An 18,811-nucleotide genomic window follows, 5' to 3' on the forward strand; every position below is an offset into this window, starting at 1 on the left:
GAGGTATTGCGCTGCTCTCTGTGCAAGGAGATTAATGTCCCTTCTGTTGATATTTGATAATATCTGGCATGCCTTTCTGCAGGTGACCCCACGAAAGAAGTTCAAATGTCCAGAATGCACAGCAATTGATGGGTTATCGCTGGACCAGACACACATGGTGGAAAGGTGAGTGACCACTCTTTCTCTGATCGCCTTCTTCTGATCCCTAAAATCTTATCCTGTGTCTCATTAAATTAGGATCAAAAGTGCTCACTGACTGTGTTTTTGTAAATTACTAATTTTGAAAGAACGTTGCAAGGATTTTCTTAGCATAAGTCATTCCTACAATCAATGATGTGTCACTTAAAAATGGATTGCTACAAAAAGGGACTTTAGAAGCACACAATTTTTAGCAACTTTTCTGTAAAGCTTCTGAGATACATAGATGAAATTCAGGGGTTTGGCAGTACTTTCAGTAATACCACATCTCTGTTTACTGTGGAATATCAACTGTACTAAGTATGATCTTTTTTTTTTTTAACCAGACAATTGCTAGCTTACCAAAGAGCAGCAATATAATTTGAAGTGATATTTGTACATTGTCTCTCCTCCAAAGATTGTGAAGCACATTGCTTCCACTAATAAAGGGCGTTTGCCTGCACAATTATATGTCACATTTTTTAACAGTGGCAACACTATTATATTTTTTGTGAGAATTTAGTTTTGAAATGAGATACACATTTGGAAAGGCAGTGACTGTTTAGACTGAAATATTGAAAGTTTGTAAGCATGAGATTTGCAATCCCTACTTTACAGCAAAGGGGCTTCCCAACCTTGACCAAGACACAAAACTTCTCTCTGTGTTGCCTTCTGAATGTGTAAAATAAGCGATAGTTTCCTCACTTTTGCAATGCTGTTCAACACTGATGTTTGAAAGGGGCTATCTGACAATAAATGTACATACTAGTTATTAGTTGGCATTAACCTGAGATCTAGGACTGACAACAGCATTTCACTTTATGCTTCTTGACTTTTGCATCTCTCCTGCAAACTTTGGGAAACATATTTGCATCCATAGAATTGATGGGGTAAATAAGCAGGGGCATAATACTAGAAGAGGCCACCAGGAGAAACAGATGGTTGGACTTGATAATCTTAAAGATCTCTTCCAACCTTGATGATTCTGTGATTCTAAGAGGTGACAAAAAAAAAAAAATCTGACCTGCATTTAAAATAGACCATTTCAGATTGCAGCAAGAGGCATAAAATGGTTATCTTACTAGTTATCACATTAACAGTGAGCTTTTTTCTCTCCTTCTCTGCAGAACTTGCAAATGTAAAGTGTTATATGGGTTTTAATAAGGCTGGATTAAAAAAAAGGAGTATGCAAGTCAGAAGTAAAACAAACACCATTAAGATTGTAAACATTACTCAGCAGAAAAATACTTAAGGAAGGGGCTAGAAGTTCTGTAGATCTTAAATATTAGCTGAAGGGGAAGCACAAGAGCTTCCCCCTGTGTCTGGCAATTCTGCACTTGCTTACAGGATGGACTACCTGAAGCCAGTTAAGCTTTTCTGTGATCATACGAGTAGCATTACAACAACACGTAGGAATTTTGGTCATGAACTAGGTTCTCATTAAGTAAACACTATAAAAACAGAAGATGAAAATATGCTTTTTGCTCCGAAATGCATTATGATGCAGGGTAAAGGTCACGTTTCCATGTCTATAGCAGTTCTTGTATCCTCAGAGTAGAGTGTCATTGACAGTTTATTGAGAACATGTTTAAACTGTTACTTTGCTTCTCTGTAGTTTCCAAAAGTGGAGACTACTGTGTTGTAAGAAATGTTAGGTTGACTGCAAATCCGCATGCTTTTATTTGCCCAGTACATACTGAGAAAGAGTCTGAGTGTGGGAGAATATCTGCAGAGACACAGTTTGGGTATATTCAGTCTTCATTTTGAAAATCCTTGATATAATACTGAAACTGCTTATTCTCTATCTTCAATATAAGGGAGTTATTTGAAAATCCGAAAGTGGTTTTTTTTTTAATCTTCTAAGCTAGATATTAATTTTAAGTGGATAATAAATGATAATAACTCCTAGAGAAAACTAACCAGGTAACAGTTGGCCAAAGGTTGCAGGTACAGAGTTACCCAGCCAAAATTTATTTGGATTATAACAGTGAGGAAACTGATTATGAGAGACCTTAACAAACACCAAGTTCATCCAGTTGTCCAGGGGCAGTAGAGCTCTCAATTTCTGAGTTCACATAATCTTATCTTCATGTTGAGCTGAGCACAACTTCATGGTCTCAGCAGAGCAGATAAAAACAAAAAGGATAATTCTTGGAAGCAAACATGCCTCTGTTAGTATGAATTTGCAAAACTATTGACAGAGCCAAGAAAAACACCTTCCCTCCATATTAAGGTGCCACATTACATTCTCTTTGCTACCTAGCTTTCAATGTTTAATGTTCTAGATATCCTTTCTGGTTTATATTTTCCAAAAGTGGCAAAGGCTTCAGAATTCAAATTATTTAGTTCAGTGCAGGAGATGAAATTTTTTGAAAGAGATTACTTTCTTTCAAACAGATTTTGTGACTTCTGTATGATATTTCTTTCCTTGAAAATATCCTGTTTCTGATCTTTGAATTTGATGTTGATTTCCTGAGGACTAACTTTTCTGTTTCAGCCAGAGTGTTTAGAACATACTGATTTTTCCATTTTTCATTTTTTTTTCCATTTCTTTAACAATGAAATGGTTTCTTGTTCGTTAAAGATACTGTACTGGTATGCTTGAATGGATTTGCCATGACAACAAGTTTGGCTGTAGAGGGATTCCATCTTGATATTTTCTAAGACCTCATCTTTGATTTGGGAGTATAACCTCTGGAGGGAAGAGGTCAATTCTGCTATCCATTTAGTTTTGTCTTTTGTCCTGAGGGTGCTGCTTAGTTCCGGTTGTGACAACGGCTGGTCTGATGTGGACACCTGCCTACCAGGCAACAGGCTGAGATAACTAATTCATTTCACACCGGCCACCAAGCAGCTGTTACATTACAATGTCTTTCAGTCATTACTGGCAAAGGCAGGATTTGAACCAGTAGGCTAGAAGTATTCTTGTATTCCAGAAATCAGTGAGGGCCAGCAGCTGTGCAAACTTCTCACATGCACATCTCCCAGTGCACCTACCTCCTTGCCTGTGAAGATTGCGGTTTTTCTGCCATGAGACTTCTCCAGTGCACACATCATGGATTAGTTAGCCACATGTTTCAGAGATAACAGATGATTTAAAAGTCTAACCTTACCTAAAAATCAGATTTGTTTAAGGTATCTCATGTTGGACACCTCCTGGAGGCAACAGAAACTGCCTAATGTTCCCGGAGAAAACACTCGGTTCCTGCTCTCCATGTTATTGTAACCTCTCAGTGCCCAGGGCCCAAATCTCTCTCAACTGTTCTCCTTGTTATTGCAGACACTGAACAGCAACCTGGGTCTTCAGTCCTTGCTGTTTCAGGTCTGTGCTAACCTGGAGCAAATAGTGCTTATGACAGGTGTAGAGGTTGCTTCCTACTGTAGAGTTTCCTCTTACACTCTGAATTCCTTTTCTTCTGTTTCTGGTCCCAACAATTTGAACCTGAAGGTAGGAAGGCAGGAGGTAGGAAGAGGTATGAGAGGATGGGAAGGTAGCAGAAAGTGAAGCATCTACATTTACCTGTATATTCAAGTATTATCCCATATGAAGTAGTTTTTGGACACTTTTCTCAGGCCAGAAAATGGCCTCAAGTGTAACCATTATAACTTGAAACAACTATGTAGACTGAGAAATTAATTCTGAAAACCAGTTTTTCTGTCCCATCTACTTCAAAAGAGTGTTTGGGGCAGTGCTGAGCAGTCCACATCACAAAACTGTCACACTCAGTTGCTGTGATTGACCAGGTCTGATGAGGAAAATTATCCTGGAGCCACAGTGACCCCCTAACCCTCCAAAGGGGTCGGGAGAGGGTGCAGTGATTGGAGAGCAAGAGACCTGCTCTGGGAGCGCCTGCAGCACGTCAGTCTCTGTAGCTGAGCCAAAGTACTCATTTCTTTTTTGTTTTCACTTTTGAATGGCAAAAGAAATGTGACCTGTTTTCTTGTAGCTATCTTGGTTATATGTAGGGAACTGTTGTCATGATTCTGTTTTATATAGTAAGCAGCTAATGTTAGAGGAGCACTGTCTGGGGTGAGATGAGCCAAGTTTTCTCTGCCTTGCTTCCACAGGTACTCTGCCTTTCAATGAAAGAGTTAAAGGAGCAATGTAAGGTTAAACATCTGTTTGATTGTTTTTTGAAGCACATGGCTGTTCCCTCCCACATTACTGACACCTGAGATTATTAAGACAGCTTCACCTTTAAGTTACAGTACAATCAACTCTGCCTATTCTCTGAGGCGTGTTTATTTTTGTGGGAAAAGATAGAGCTTCTGAAGTAGCCTGAAAAAACCCAGACTTTTTTTTCTTTTTAAGACTTCAGTTTTCACAAAGCATTGGTTTTTGCAAAACCTTCGTTATAAACCAAATAGACCCAACAGTGGCCCTTTAAGAGACATGTTGGCAGTTAATCTGTTCTGGTTTACAGCATGTACATTGCTTTAAGAATGACTGGAATTCTAGGGGGAGGGAGAAGGGAAGCTTTGACCTCCAAGTGCACATGTGCTGCTGCCAGCATCCCCTTGCTCGTCTCTGTGATTAAATGGATAAATCAAAGAACACCAGCTTCTTTTCAGTTCTCTCTGCAGTGAGGCTCTCTTTTTATTTATTAGTAGCCAGCATGGAGGAAATATTTCCAAGCACAAGAGGGAAGGTTTCTACCAGTTATTTTGGTGTGTGATCTGGTAGCCAGCCCAGTTGTTGGGGTTCTTAATTATGCTGCTTTCCCTTTCACCAGATCTGAATGCATCAATAAGTTTGCCTCTGTCTTTGGGACCATGCCTCTAAAAGTGGTGGAGCACCGTGCTGACCCCGTCCTGTACAAAGATGACTTTCCTGAGAAGCTGAAGAGCTTTCCCAATATCGGCAGCTTGTAAAGGCAGCTGTGAGACAAACCTGAGTGATGAAAATGACAGCTGAAAAGGTGCTATAAGGAATATAAGGCCCTGAAGACAAGAATCGCTAGAAAGCGGGTTGCATCTGAGGGAAATGGGAATTAATGTTGTATTCTGGTATGTTGTCTTTCCCTTACATTGCACAAAGATATAAATGGAAAGCTGAACAACAGCTCTCTGTTGCTCACAGAGGATTGAGTCTATTCATGGGTTCTCCCAAAAATATCAAACACATACTTTTTTCCAAAGGAGGCACCTGGAAGAATAAAACAGAATCTTGTGCTCTGTGGTCTGAACTGGCATGACTCACCTCTTCTATCAAATATGTTGCAGCTCTCTGGTTAATAAGCGTCCATCCATTCAAAGCAACTGTCTACAGTGTAGAGCTGCTCTCTTTTAGGAGGAGCTTATTCTTCTGAGCTGGTGGGCCTCTGCCTTTTTAGCTTTAACTCTTGGCTTGAGTAACTATGTAACATTTGCATTGTGAGACCAATGTTTATTTTTTTACATCACCAACAAAAATTTGTCTGTGGTCATATGGTTTAAAGGGCAAAACATTCTGTGTTACTTAAATTATTTTAATGGACATTGAGACACACAGTAGGTGGGAGGACAGGCTCCTTCAGAGCAGAGACCTGCAGGACATAACTGCAATTGCTGTGCCTCTGGCGGGAATCTCAGGTTTTCTGCTGCATCCATGCAAGACACTCTGACTCTTTGTCAAAACTAGTTGTATTATTAAAAAAATAAAAAAAAAAGGTATATGTTTAGTCTTCTTCATTTTTTTATTTTCATTATCATTTTACAGTTTTAAATGCTAGCCATCCATAGGGATAAGGTATGAAGTAAGTTTTTCACATCTGAATCCTCTTCATCAAGCAGTGTGTTGTACTAATTTGTAAAACACCTAAATTTACAGAAATTCCCAGTTACATCTTCAATATGCAGGTATATATGTATGTATGAGACACTATTAATGCACACTTACAAACTCCTGTAAATTACTTTTGTTGGAAAAACTGTTGTGTCTTTACTTGTAATTTAAGGAACCTATTGCCACAGGCTGCCACTGAAACACAGCTTAGGAAGGCTTTTGGAAAAGATTTACATTTCTTAGGAGCATTTGAATTGTTTCTCAATACTGAATTTAACATGAATGTGAAAATTAAATGAAACAAAATTAGCAAGTTGCCTGGACTGCTACTCTCGCCCTTGGATATTAAAGAGGATCACAAGTTGGGCTGAGGAAGGAATCTCTTTTCTACCTCCACTGATATAATGTTTGTTACTAGATAAGGGTGATTTCACTGTCTTTTGAAACCTCTGTTGCTGCTGGTTTACAGACACATCCTACTGGATGGGCTGTTTTTCTGTTACACTGCAAGCAACCTTATTCCTCAGATTTGCCAAACCCCAAACAATAGGACAAGTGTTAGACATCACGGTTCACCCCCTCTCTTAAGCTGGATACGCAGCAATGACAGAAACCAAATGAAAGTCAGGCTAGAAACAGGAAACATCTGCTCCTATTTGTCTCACCCCCACTAAGACTTATTGCCCAATGCAGTGGATGTGCTGTGAATGAAAATCATATTGGAACAATAGCTCTGAGGGGATGCTTCACTTCACAACCTCCCTGAGATGTGCCTGTAAACTGTATTGTCCGACTCTCTGGGAACGTTTAATTATTAGTAAATGTTTTTTGCTGCAGTCTTTGTTTCATTCCCGAGTTGCTATGGGAGAGGGTATTGGGGAGCTAAGAGGGATAGCTGTTGCAGTGACAACTGCTGTCTGCACAGTGGGTATTGCAAGATAGAGGAACGTTTGTTGCTCATTATTTCTCCTTTGCAGCCTCTCAGGTTCATTCGCGTGAACTTTCTTACTGAATCTACCTGTTGATTTATGTCCTGGTGCTTGAGTATCAGGAGATATCAGCATATTTCCCTTGAGAAGTTTGTTTTAAAAGAGTAGCTGTGACAGTACAGTAGTCAGTTTTGGCTGTCCTTTTGGGGCTGATCTCAGCTTGGCAGGCCCTAGCAGTTTAACTGAGTTATAACATCTTCCTTACAGAATTGTGAAGCTGCTGTGATTTCTTGAGTCTTTCTCAGTAAGCCAGTAAAAAGTTTATGTTTTTCACAGTCTTAAAAGAAACAGAGGATTTGAAATAGATGGTCGAATATTTTTAGATGTGGGCAGCCAAACCAGCCCTGCTAAACTGATCTATAGTCTCAGGTCAATAAAAAGGCACCAGGTCCTTGTGTCTGCATCCAAAAGCATCTGAGTGGTTTTCCCTTGCACAAAATGTCCAGTGACCCCTAGCAATCATGTTTTGTCCTTTTATAGGGCTAGATCATTTACATGGCAATTCATCTCTATTTTATGCCATGGAGAAAATTGGGTAATTGACAGTAAAAAAAAAAAAAAAAAAGTAAAATTACCTACTTCGCCTCTGCATTTATGATTGTGATGCTCTTGATGGAAAATCTGTAAAGGTAAGATGTACCTGTATGTCTGATTTGGAATGGGTTTGTTGTCAATCTTTAAATTAAGATAATTTTTAACTTTTCATTGTAAATATGACATCAAAAAAGCTTAATAACTGTTTATTAAAAATAAATCCAAGGAGTGTTTGTTGTATTTCACTTCTGGAGTGGCACAAGGAAACATGAATGAATTTAGAAGGGAGAATTGCAGTGACAGGCTGTTTTACTACGTAAATCTGTGTTAAACTTGAATATCCACAATGCACTTTGTCAAGATCTGTTAATATTTTATCTTTCCTGTAACTGGAGTTTGATGGTTGTCTTTGAAGCAGAAGGTTGCTCTGCATGAATTCATCCCAACTACCTTTTTTGGGAGAGTAGCTGTTACCCAAATTTTATGCCAAGATCTGACAATACCATTTATCTTGGAGAAACAGAGAACAGATCCTCTCTTTTTTTTGCAGAGATACAGCAGATGTTAAAGAATTGTGCTTTTGAGAAGAGAGCTTTGGCTGACTCTTTGAGATTGGGGAATCCAGTGCAGTGGCAGCTCTTTGTTTCCAGAAGCCTGCAGCACTGCCCCTGTGGAGCATGCTGCAAAAGGGCAGTGTGTGTGCATGGCACGCCTTGCTCCTTGAGCATAGCAAGGGGGAGATGAGCTGCAGTACTTCCCTGCCAGTCATGTGAGCCTTGAGCGTCACCTTTTCGGCATCACCAACTTTCCCTACAATACACTGAATCTTTCCTTCCTCACAACTCCACTATCTTATTAGAGGATGTGTCAGTTCAGGCCCTAATGTTCTGAATTACTCTCTCCTGCCATCTCCAGATCCTGCTTTTGAACCTCCCACCCTCCATTGTGCTTCCACCAGCGCAGTTCAAATATGCTTTACTCTGGCAACAAGTTCACCCCTGTTAATTATCAATTCAAGGGCCTTTTAAACTCAAGGGCCTTTTAAACTCAAGGGCCTTGGAGACATAGATATCAAAATAATTGTGAAGAGGGATTTAAGAGAGGCCTAGTACTTTTGACTCATTTTACTTTTAGGCTGTATTGTTGAGTGTTGAGCACTAGAAAAATGCTATACTGAGACATATGAAAATGGATTTCGGTGGGCAATTTTAATGTTAAAGATGCCTCCAAGATTTGGCATGAATTCCCTCCATAATGAATGTCTGATACCGTGGGTACTTCTCACGGGTAGAGCATCTTTTGATCAGGAAAAATCTCGGAATGGTTAGCAGGTACTGAATAAATCTTGTGTCCAGCCCTTTTACATGGAAGCTGCTGTCATAAAAGGGCCAAAGCATGATACAGGGGAGAAAAAAAAAAAAAAGACAGTGCTGAGAAAATGGATTTTAAAAGCCCTGGCCAAAGACCAGACAGTAAGTATGAATTTTTTTTATTTTTTTTCTTTTTGAAGACTTGCATACCTAAATTTTACTAGGACTGCTGCAAAACAAGTTCTTTTGTAAACTGAAATATAAACTATGGGTAGTTCTTGTAGTCATGGGTAGTCTTGTCCATGTACTTGAACTGAGAAAAAAGCATTCTGCAAACCTGTGTTAGATTAGGTTTATGCTAGAAAATGAGCATCCAGTTGGTCTGATTGCTAACTTCGGTCTGATCCTGAAGAGTTGGGAAAAGCAGAGCAAATCCTAGGCACGTACTCCACCTATATTGTCTTTTCATTTTAAGTCCTAGGCTGGAAAAAAAATAATTTCCGTCAAAAACTGCCAGAAAACTCTGAACACAATACTGTGTAGGATCTGAAAGTTATCCCATAAGTAGGTGGTCATTTCAAACCTCTTGCTAACACTGGTATGTGACAGAGATAGCATTTGCTTAGCAGAAAAATCAGCTAGAGTCTGTATTGGTTACCACTGAGTCATGGGTCCTTAAGTTTTATCGCATGCTGTTGGGAGTGCATGTAGGATGGTATAAGTTCTTTTTATGAGGCCTGCCACTGCTGTATCCAAGTGTAAGAAATGGAGCTTCACGGTCCTCCTGTGTGGGTTAAGATCTCCCTCGTACCTGTAACTGCAGATAAGGAAACTGAGAGAAGCTGTTACCCAAGGCCTGAACACCAGTATCCCAAACCTGGGATTTAGCAGAACAGCCACACTTTTGTCTGAACTGTTGTTTATTTGGACTTCTGGGTAGCTCACTACCAAGGTAGAGGACTGTTAGCCTTGACTTTAAGTGTCAGCATGTTTCAGCAGGCCTTGGCTTGAAGCCATTTAGTGACATTCCTGGTGCACTCTGTGTAATTTCAGCCTGATGGAAATGTCTGTAATGCAGTCCCACCTCTGCTGATCTTCAGGATTCCCCTGTCTGCAGCTTCTTGTGGTTGCTTTGAAAGTGAGTTATGTTTCCCATTAAAGGATAACGGGGACAATTGAGGCAATTAAGTGGACTGGCTTGGAGTTAGCAGCATGCAGGGAGTTTTCCGACTGAAAACAGTGCTGCTCAAAGGTTCTTCCTGCACAGTTGCCTGTTTGCTGTCTTCATTTGTCTGGAAAAGGATCCAGTAATTCTCTTTCAAATTTCCTTTAGTCATGCTAAATGACTGTTTACTTGCATAAACAGGAAGTGTTTCTGCTCCAGACAAGGATGACAACTCTGCAGTTGACTGGGGACAGAGATCAGTGCAATTTGGCCATGATTTCATTAGGTCTGTGAACTTGCACTAGTGGTCAGTACCAGACTCTATGCAAGGGGTATTTTGTGACTAAGAAAATACCAGCTTCATTATTAAGTTACATCTACCAGATTTTTAACCTGACTTTTAGTTGGCAGGGGACTGGACAAAGGTGAAAGATGGACCATTTGACAGATGAAGGTGTGAAGAACTTGAGATATGCAGACCTACATGAGGTTTTCCATGTGTCATACACTCAAGCAAATCACTGTTTCTCACCTGCTTTGCTGGCTGTTTGCAAAGTTACAGGTCCTTTTGAGAAACCTGTCTTTGATAGGGAGGGCCAGGTCTCAGCTGGACACTAGGCACAGTTAGTGCTGGGTGCCTTCAGCTGAGGACTGATGGGAACAATAACCACTTTGCCACACTTCATACAAATAAGCAGGGGGAAAGGTTCCAAGCAGAAAGGGCTGTAAAATGAGATCTAGGAATTCAGCAAGACTACAGCTAACTCAGAGCATCTGTCTTTGCCCTATGACTAAGTTACGAACTGAAAAGCAAGAGAAAGTGGAAGATCCTTTCACAAATAATAAACACTTGTTTGTCTCAGATTAAATGCAACACCTTTACATGTGGGCTCCAGCTGGCCATAAGTAGATGCACCTTGCATGGCTGTTACCTTCCTTGCCAATGAGAAGACTTTAGTACATGCATCTGTTTAAAGGTTAATAACTGCTTTTACAAAGAGGAAGAGAAAAAGGCAAATCTGTTTAGTTTACAGGAATAAAAAATTGTTTTTCATTTAAAGTGCCCGAACTTTGCCCTGCCTCAAAGTCATATTCTCCAGCAGAGAAGGAGCACATTAATCTAGGTGCTGTAGCCACATCTCCCAGAGAGAAATTTTTCCATGTGTTTTAAACAACTTCTGTGATGCCAGTAAGAAAGTGGAGCTTCAAAAAAAGAATGCACATTTCTAATCTGGGTCCTGCCACTAGCTGGAGTTTATAGAGAGACTTTTTAGCTCTTTGGCAACGTTCAGGCCAGGGAGCAATTTCTGATGTAAACCCATACAAGCAGGATGTTACTGAAACTGGCTTTAGGCTCTCAACAGTCTGAACTCTGCCAACATCTGGAGAATCTGGCTTTGAGTGCTTGGGGAGGGAAGGAATTTTTCTCCCACAAGTGAGAGGAATGGATAAGCCTGCAACAACACCTGCATTATCCATTTCTTAGCAAGATAGAAAACAGCCATGCACCATCTAATGCAAGCTGATGCTCCTGGCCAACTGATGAAAAGGCCAGAGCGGCTCTTTGGGTCTTGGTGAGCTGCTGGCATCTGCTGGGCACCTTCTCAACTCTATCTGAACAAGAAGGGCACTTTCCAGTCCACTCAGCATCTGGGTCCAGGAACTTGAGCTCTTACTGGTCCCAGTGCTGGTGGGTCTGTGCAGTCTGAAGGAAATAGGTTTGCAGCTGAATTTATTTACGGAGTGAAATGGCCCACACAGAACCTAGTTTTCTCCACAGCAAGGCAAGAGGTGTGCACTGGGAACTGGTGGGGCCGAGACAAGCCCTCTCCTTAGTGTGGGGAGAAGTGAAACCCAGAGGGCTCAGTCTGTCCTGCAGCCCAGTGAGCAGCATCTGTCTGAAGGCAGGCACCTCTGGGGAAGCCATCAGAGCCGAGGTGGAGGAGAGGGTGGGTATGGCTTGGATGCCTCTGGATGCCTCTACTAAAGTGGAACTGGAAGGGGAGGGGGTGTGACAACCTGCAGGAATGTAGGAAAAAGGAGAAAAAGGAAAAGGAGAAAAAGGAAAAGGAGAAAAAGGAAAAGGAGAAAAAGTCCCCCCACTGCCAGCCCCGAGTGTTATCTCACAGGCTGCCTTGTACTGTGGTGCCCCAAGCGTGACTGTGCTGTGTGAAAGGGGTGGTGCCGTAGGACGGGGATCCGCATGGCTGAGGGTCCCCAGTTCTGTGGCATCTTGTTGCCGAGTCAGCTTCTCCCCATATCAGCTGTGATTAGCTGCTGCCTCACTAAGGACTGCTTGAGAAGGGCTGTGAGACCTGCAGGAGCCCTGTGAGGCTTAAGCTCTGCTAGAAGTAGCAGCTCCTGAACAGTAAGCAGAGGAGACCATCCTCCTCTCCCCTGTGGCCAGGGTGCCCTCTGTGCTGTCTAGCAAGGATGCCAGGAGATGCCAAATGAACTCCTGAAGGCAGAGAGGCCCTCGTTAGCTGGGAGCTGGCTGGCAGGACGCTCCTGCGCCTGGTTGCTGGCTGTTAACCATCTCTTTGTACGGGCAGAGGCAGCAGCCCGTGAGCTGCCACCTGTTGTTAATCTACCCCCGGCTAATCCATTCTGCTCTGCGTCAGCAGTTCAAAAGGGCACTGTTAGTATTTTTTGCCAACTTCAATTAACGTGAGATTTTGGAGGCCCCTCTGATCACATTTCATCTGTCATGAGTCAGGAACAAACCAGCCAGATTGCAGTTCAGAGGAGAGAAGAGAAGGAGTTTATTGCAAACCAAAACAACAACAACAGTGTTTGTGCCCCCTTGGCCAGAGTGGCTGGGAAGCAGGATCCTTCCCAATCATGTCACTGCTTTCAAAACCTAGAAAAATAAAAATTGGTGACTGGAAATTCCAGCCCTCCGGCTCCCCCCAAAGAAAAAAAAAAACCTGTAAGTGCAATAACTTATTTCAAAGAAGTTAAAAATAATCAAGCTGCAAGACTGTTTGTTCTTTTTTAATATTCCACTGTAATGAACAGGTAATACATGGTTGCATAGGCAATAACATTGCATGGCACAAACCTCACATGGCAACATTTTTAATGATTTTTTTTAAGTTCTTTTTTTTCCTGGACTTTTTGAAAACTTTTTTATTTTTTTTAATATGTCCTACCCCAGGCCAGTAAGCTAAAGAGAAGAAAAAAAAAAAAAAAAAAAAAAAAAAAAAAAAAAAAAAAAAAGGTTGCGTTTATACAAGGTTACAATATTTTACAACAAAAAAACAATAATATTGATTGAGGTTTGTTTTCTTTCTTTCTCCCAGTCTCTCTTTCAAACACTGCACACCTAAACCGATATATTATTATACATTGAAAACTGTCCTTCAAAATCAGTAGTATAAAAGTCCTAGCTCTACCTACCTACCTAGCTATGTGGGGGGAGTGGGGAACTGTGTTACCAGCAAAGAGTTAAGGGGGTGCAAGGCTGCTCCCTCACCTCTTCCCAGCTCCCTTTGGGAAGCTGCAAAGAACTGAATGACTTTCCATCTGATTTCACTCCCTTCCCATTTGGGTTTAATTTCTCCCTCGGTCTGTTTGCTTTTTGCTGTGTCAGTCAGAGTAGCAAAATAAACACGGGGCTCTGCCTCTGCTTGATTATTTTTTCAATCCTTTTCCAGGAAACTACCTTTTTGCCTTTGTTTGTTTGGAGAGTGTTTTACAATGTGCTGCCCGGTCTGAGTGTGCTCTGGGAATTAGGGAAATGCGTCTCCCCACCCCAGAACACCTCCATTACTGGAGCAAACCAGTGGGCAGCACTGCTCTGCAGCACACCAAGTACACCTGGCCTGGGTTGTGCTGTGTGCCTGTGGCTGATGGGGCAGGTGGAGCCATGTGTGTTGCAGCTCTGCAACCTCACGTGTGACAACGCTGTCGGTACACATGGCCTTTCCCTAACACCCTGCCCACTCTCACGGCTCAGGCCAGAGGTGTTCCATCAGGAATGCATGTTCAGGCAGGGATGTAAACTCACTCTGCCATAGGCTCTAGAGGAGAACAAGGTTGGTTCTCTTTTCATCTTGCTGTCTTGGTACTCTTCCCCATAAGCTCTACCCTGGTAGGTGCTGGGGCAGTGAGACCTGAACTGAGTAGCATATTCAAGAGCAGGCAGCTGGAGCCTGGCTGCTGGCTGGAGAGCCCGCTAGGAGCACAGGTGGGTGGCAGTGCTGGCAACAGGCAACATGCCGGGGGGCTGACCTGGCCCCTGTCTCGCTCCTCTCCACAAGCTTGTTCAGGCACAGCAGCCCTTAGAGTCTGGACCCTGCAGGGCCCAGCAAGCCCAAACCTGGTTCACCACTGGTTTGCAGTTGCTACCAAAGCATTAACTACTGCTTGTAGGCAAGAAGTGCCTCCGAGTACTTGGCAGCAAGCGGTACCCAACCACTTTTAAACAAGTGCCAGGAACCCGTGCTGCTCTCACTATTTACATCCATCCTCCTGTTCTCAAAGCTCTGGGACATCTCTGGTAGTTTCTAACCATGGACAACATAAGCCAGCCCTCACGTATGGTACCTGCTGCATAGGCAGGGCCAGGACTGCTTGGGAGAAATATTTTGCTACCTTCATGAGACTGGAGAAAGCAGATGGGTGAGTCCAGCTAGCTGGGCTGCATCCACAGAGGATGCCACTATTGGGATGGCAGGTGTCAAGAGTGGCTGGGGCTTGTGAGACATTTTGGTGGTGGCTGGGGACAAAGCTTGCAGCTTTGAAGGCAAGTCCAAACCAGGGAATCACGACTCAATGTGTGGACAGGAGTGAAATACTAAATAAGAAATAAATAGAGAAGAAAGTCATAAATAGAATTGAAAGGTATTAAAATAACAATAAAAATAATTAAAATGGTATCATCATGGTAACTTGAGATTGCAAGAACAGCACTGACCCTGTGACCCTTAAGAAATGCAGTAGCTGCAGACTGGCTAGGTTAAGATACACACACACATATATATATATATATGTATGTATGTATATATATATATATATTTATACAGTTTTTCATGTTAATTTAACAGCTAGTTTTAAAAAAAACATTGAAATAAATTTTAAAAATGTGTGTAAATACAGATGTATGTAGCTTAAAAACTGACAGAATAAACTGCTTTTGGAGACCTGTGAGGGGTGCGCCTTCCAGCACGACCCGCAAGGGAGCTCGCCAGAATAGCAGCAGCACCTGGAGAGGTGGGGCAGAGCCTGGTGAGCAGCAGGGCTGCCCATGGCAGGGGGCAGGAAGGGAGCCCTGTGGTGGAGAGGTCCAAGGCACAACATCCCCCCTCACCTCGTGATGCTTTCAGGCAGGCTGAGGGCTGGGCATGTGCAGTGGCATTTAAATTAGACTGAGTGAGTCCAACATGTGCTTTCCACATGGATTTTAAGGTGAGAGAAAGTGGGGGCCAAGCCTCTCTAAATGCTAAGTCTGCTGCCAGGAGTCTCTAACAAGACAGGGATACAGCACTTAATCCTCTGGGCTATTAAAGAGCTTGGATGAAATCCTGGCCTTGTGGAAGTCTATGAGGAAAAGCTACCCTTTAACTTCGGTAGGGAATGCAGCTATGTTCTTGAATAACTACAGGCCTCCACTGGAGCTGCCTTTGGTACTTTTAGGCCATATGGGACCCATTCCCATGTGCCTGCCTGCCCCATCACTCTCTCCTTAGCTCTCCCTGTTGCTAATTTGCCTTGTCAGTAATGGTAGTGGGCTGTTTGGACAGTGGCCCTTCACAGATTGCCTGCTGACTGTGGGACGCATCATGCTCTTTGGTACACCTGAGAAAATGCTCTCAACACCATGCTCAGCTGCCTGCACAAAATCTGATGGAGAAATCGCCTCCTGCCACTGGTCCCTGGGTGGTGGGGAACCTCAGTGGCTTCTGGTGCACCCAGTGGGAGCGGTGTACACTTCCAGCTGGTCAGCATGATTCTGCCCCGTTCAGTGATCAGCATCACTTCCAGCATTCAAGCCACCATACCCAACATCTCAGCTGAATGCTTAGGTTAGGATGTAAATCCTGGCTGCTTGGGATGGGAGAGACCCTGGTCATACAGATGGTGTGGTTAAATGCATACTGGCTCCCTGTGCGTACCAGAGAAGGCATCTCTTAGCATTTCTGAGGAGAGAAAAGAGACAGTACTACTGGTCTTTTCATATTCCAATAAATGTATTACTTCTGAACTAGCAATGGTGTATCATTTAGGTAGTGTAAGACAGTCTAGACACTATGGAAATACTTGTATAGCTTGCTAACCTGAAACCTGACATTCGGTTGTAGCTTATTTGAAGTCTTTTCCAAGACCACTACATATTCTTGGACCTTGAACTACAAGATCCCCTAGCACTATGCATGAGGAGAGAGGGCAGGATGACACACCAGTTTTTATGTGAGTAATATCCTATAGTTCCCTTGCAAATCTTGAGGAGAGCTGCCCCTGTTCAAGCCCATCCTGGGTAGCCACACTGTGGCCATGATAATGCTCAGCTGACTTTCAGCTTCTCCTTGGTAGTATTTCAGTGGGGTAAAAGGATGTTCTCAAATTATTCCTAGCACTGAAAAACTTTGCAAAATGTTTAGCCTTGCAAAGGAGATCTTACTTAACAGGGCTGTGCAGGTAAGAGCACTGGGAGGGAAAAATGGGGAGGCATATTGGCTCAGACAAACCAGGCAAGTTCTGGTGTCTCTTTCACCTCCAAGGTGAAGAAGATCCAAGGTGGCTGGAGATTGGACAGCATCACCTCATCCAGCTTTGGATCCCTTCCCAGCCTGTTCCCTGTGCCATCCCTTGCGCAGAGATGCCTGGAGCTGTTGTGTGCAGCAAGGCACTGGAGTGGAGGGCTGAGGGAGGGCTTGTCATTGCCTGTATCTGACCCCCGGATAAGGTATATGAGAAATTTGATGGTCTCATGCCACTGTGCCTGTGTGTTAGCACTTGAGCTGTTTCTCAGAGCAGTCTTTTTGGGGACCTGTAGATTTACACAGCAACTCTGCTTCCCTGCTTTAACTACTGTCTCCAAATTGAGGTTAGTGATTGCTGACCCAGTGAAAGCTGGAGGAAACTTTTTGCTGTCCCACCATGCACATGAACTCCATCATAAACCACAGCCAGGCAAAGCAAAGCCCAGGCGATCCCTGGGGCAGTGAGCCATGCTTGGGAAGATACTGAGTGCTGGGATGCATCTCTGTCTGGGTCACCAGAGGGCTGGCACAGACTCTTAGCATGATAGCACTGCGCCACGCTGGGTAGAAGGGTATCCCCTTCGTGGGCTTCTACAACTCTGTGCTTCATCTCAGACTACAAGATGGAGAGAAAGCTGGGTAGAAGGAATTGGGCTAATGTTGCTTGCTTTCTAGCTTTGGTTATCTTCCCAGCCCTGTTACCACTCAGCTGTGGGAAGTCATAGCTCCTGCTAAAATGATGTAAGCAGCACGAGAGGCGTCTCTTTGCTGGTGCCAGAGTTCCCATCCGGTCCCCTGCCCAGGGCAGAACATGTGTGCGTGAGAGAGAGTATGTGTGTGGGTGTGGGTGTGAGGGTGTGGGTGGTTGGGTGGTGGGATGGGAGAAGCTGCTGAAAAGTCAGTGGGCTCTTGCTCTTTGGAAAGGCAGATCTGGTGTCAGGAAAAATAGCCGTGAGAAAAAATGCCCAGGTTACTGGGGAGGTGGCAGTGAGGAGGGATGCATCTCATCCCAGGTCTTGATGGAAGAGGTGCTGCTCCACAGCCTCCCTCTCCCTGCCTGATCCCAGGAAGCCGGGAGCTGCCACGTTCATGCTGGAAACACTCCACTTAACGTTAACATATGTACTTTATATGCCTAGGGTAGCTAAAAGTGCTGCATTCAGATCCCCGAGGAGGCAACTGCTGTCTGGAGTCCGAGCGGATGGATTTGTTCAGCTGTCCCTATGTGCTGTCTCCGTGTGGCGGGCGCTGGGCTGCAGCCCTGTCATGTCGCCCAGGAGATAGCGGCGCTGTGCTCCTTTGCTTTCATCCTCAGGGCAGCGATGCTGGAGGTCTTGCGGTCCGGCTCGCTGTTCAGCTCGTAGCCATTGAGGCTGGGGCTCATCCCAGCCGTGCCAAAGAGGCCACCCATGTGAGTCTGTCCCACGTGGCTGCCAGGGCCGGAGACGCCGAGGAACTCGGAGACGCCGCCGGCCGCGTGGGGGTGGGCATGGGGGGACATGCAGGAGGGCACCGTCTCGCAGGGGACGACACAGGCAGGCACGGGGGAGGCAGCTCCATTGTTGCCAATCCAGGAAGGGTTCTGGATCTAGGGGTGGGAAAAAAAAGCATCAGGGCTGCCCTGAGCAGGATGCATCCAGCAGCTGGCCTGGCGGGATGGATTGTGTCCAGCCCCAGCCCTGCAGGGCAGCCCTGTGCATGAGGGGCAGCCAGTGCGAGCCAGCAGATCCACTCCAAAACCTGTTTGCCAGCCCAGACAGGGGCAGGGACTGCAGGAGGCTAACTTTCAGGGAGAAAGATTGTGCCACAGCCTCTGCCATAGCATCTCTCTGTTTACCTGTTCCCCTCACAGGCATTTCTCTTACTTTATTTGCTCTATGAGCACTTTTCTCAGCACAGAAAACTTTATGTCATCCATGGTGTTTCTGTGGTCATACCCATTACACTGGGAAAAGGCAGAAAGGGATGCCGTGAGGCTGCTGATCTAGCCCTTCTGCCCAGCCCAGGGCAGCTTTGCCCAGGCAAGTTATTTTGTACCACACAGACATGCCTGTGGGAGCTGAGCTGCCTAGAGCCTCCAGCACAGGCAGTTTCCTGGCCCCTCTCCCCAGACCATCAAGGCAGCAGAGACCTGCAGGGCCACCTCAAGCAACCATCTGGGCTCCTGC

General features: G+C 44.1%; 2 protein-coding genes across 2 annotated transcripts in view; one reads left to right on the forward strand and one right to left on the reverse strand.

The window, feature by feature from the left end:
- EXT2 (exostosin glycosyltransferase 2) overlaps positions 1 to 7,560 on the forward strand; it is a 74,198-nt gene extending 66,638 nt beyond the window's left edge. Inside the window, exons 13-14 of the mRNA XM_027898252.1 lie at positions 83 to 165; positions 4,911 to 7,560. Of these exons, the coding sequence (XP_027754053.1) occupies positions 83 to 165; positions 4,911 to 5,049 (222 nt within the window). The 3' untranslated portion in view covers positions 5,050 to 7,560. The remainder of the gene's footprint in view (positions 1 to 82; positions 166 to 4,910) is intronic.
- Positions 7,561 to 17,892: 10,332 nt separating this feature from the next.
- The window catches only part of ALX4 (ALX homeobox 4), a 38,473-nt gene continuing 37,554 nt past the window's right edge, over positions 17,893 to 18,811 (reverse strand). The window contains exon 4 of the mRNA XM_027898258.1: positions 17,893 to 18,231. Coding sequence (XP_027754059.1) covers positions 17,908 to 18,231 — 324 coding nt within the window. The 3' untranslated portion in view covers positions 17,893 to 17,907. The remainder of the gene's footprint in view (positions 18,232 to 18,811) is intronic.

This window comes from Empidonax traillii, unplaced genomic scaffold, assembly GCF_003031625.1.
Source record: "Empidonax traillii isolate 1590-97213 ecotype Southwest subspecies unplaced genomic scaffold, ASM303162v1 scaffold587:size399798, whole genome shotgun sequence".
In the NCBI taxonomy this organism is placed as follows: domain Eukaryota; kingdom Metazoa; phylum Chordata; class Aves; order Passeriformes; family Tyrannidae; genus Empidonax; species Empidonax traillii.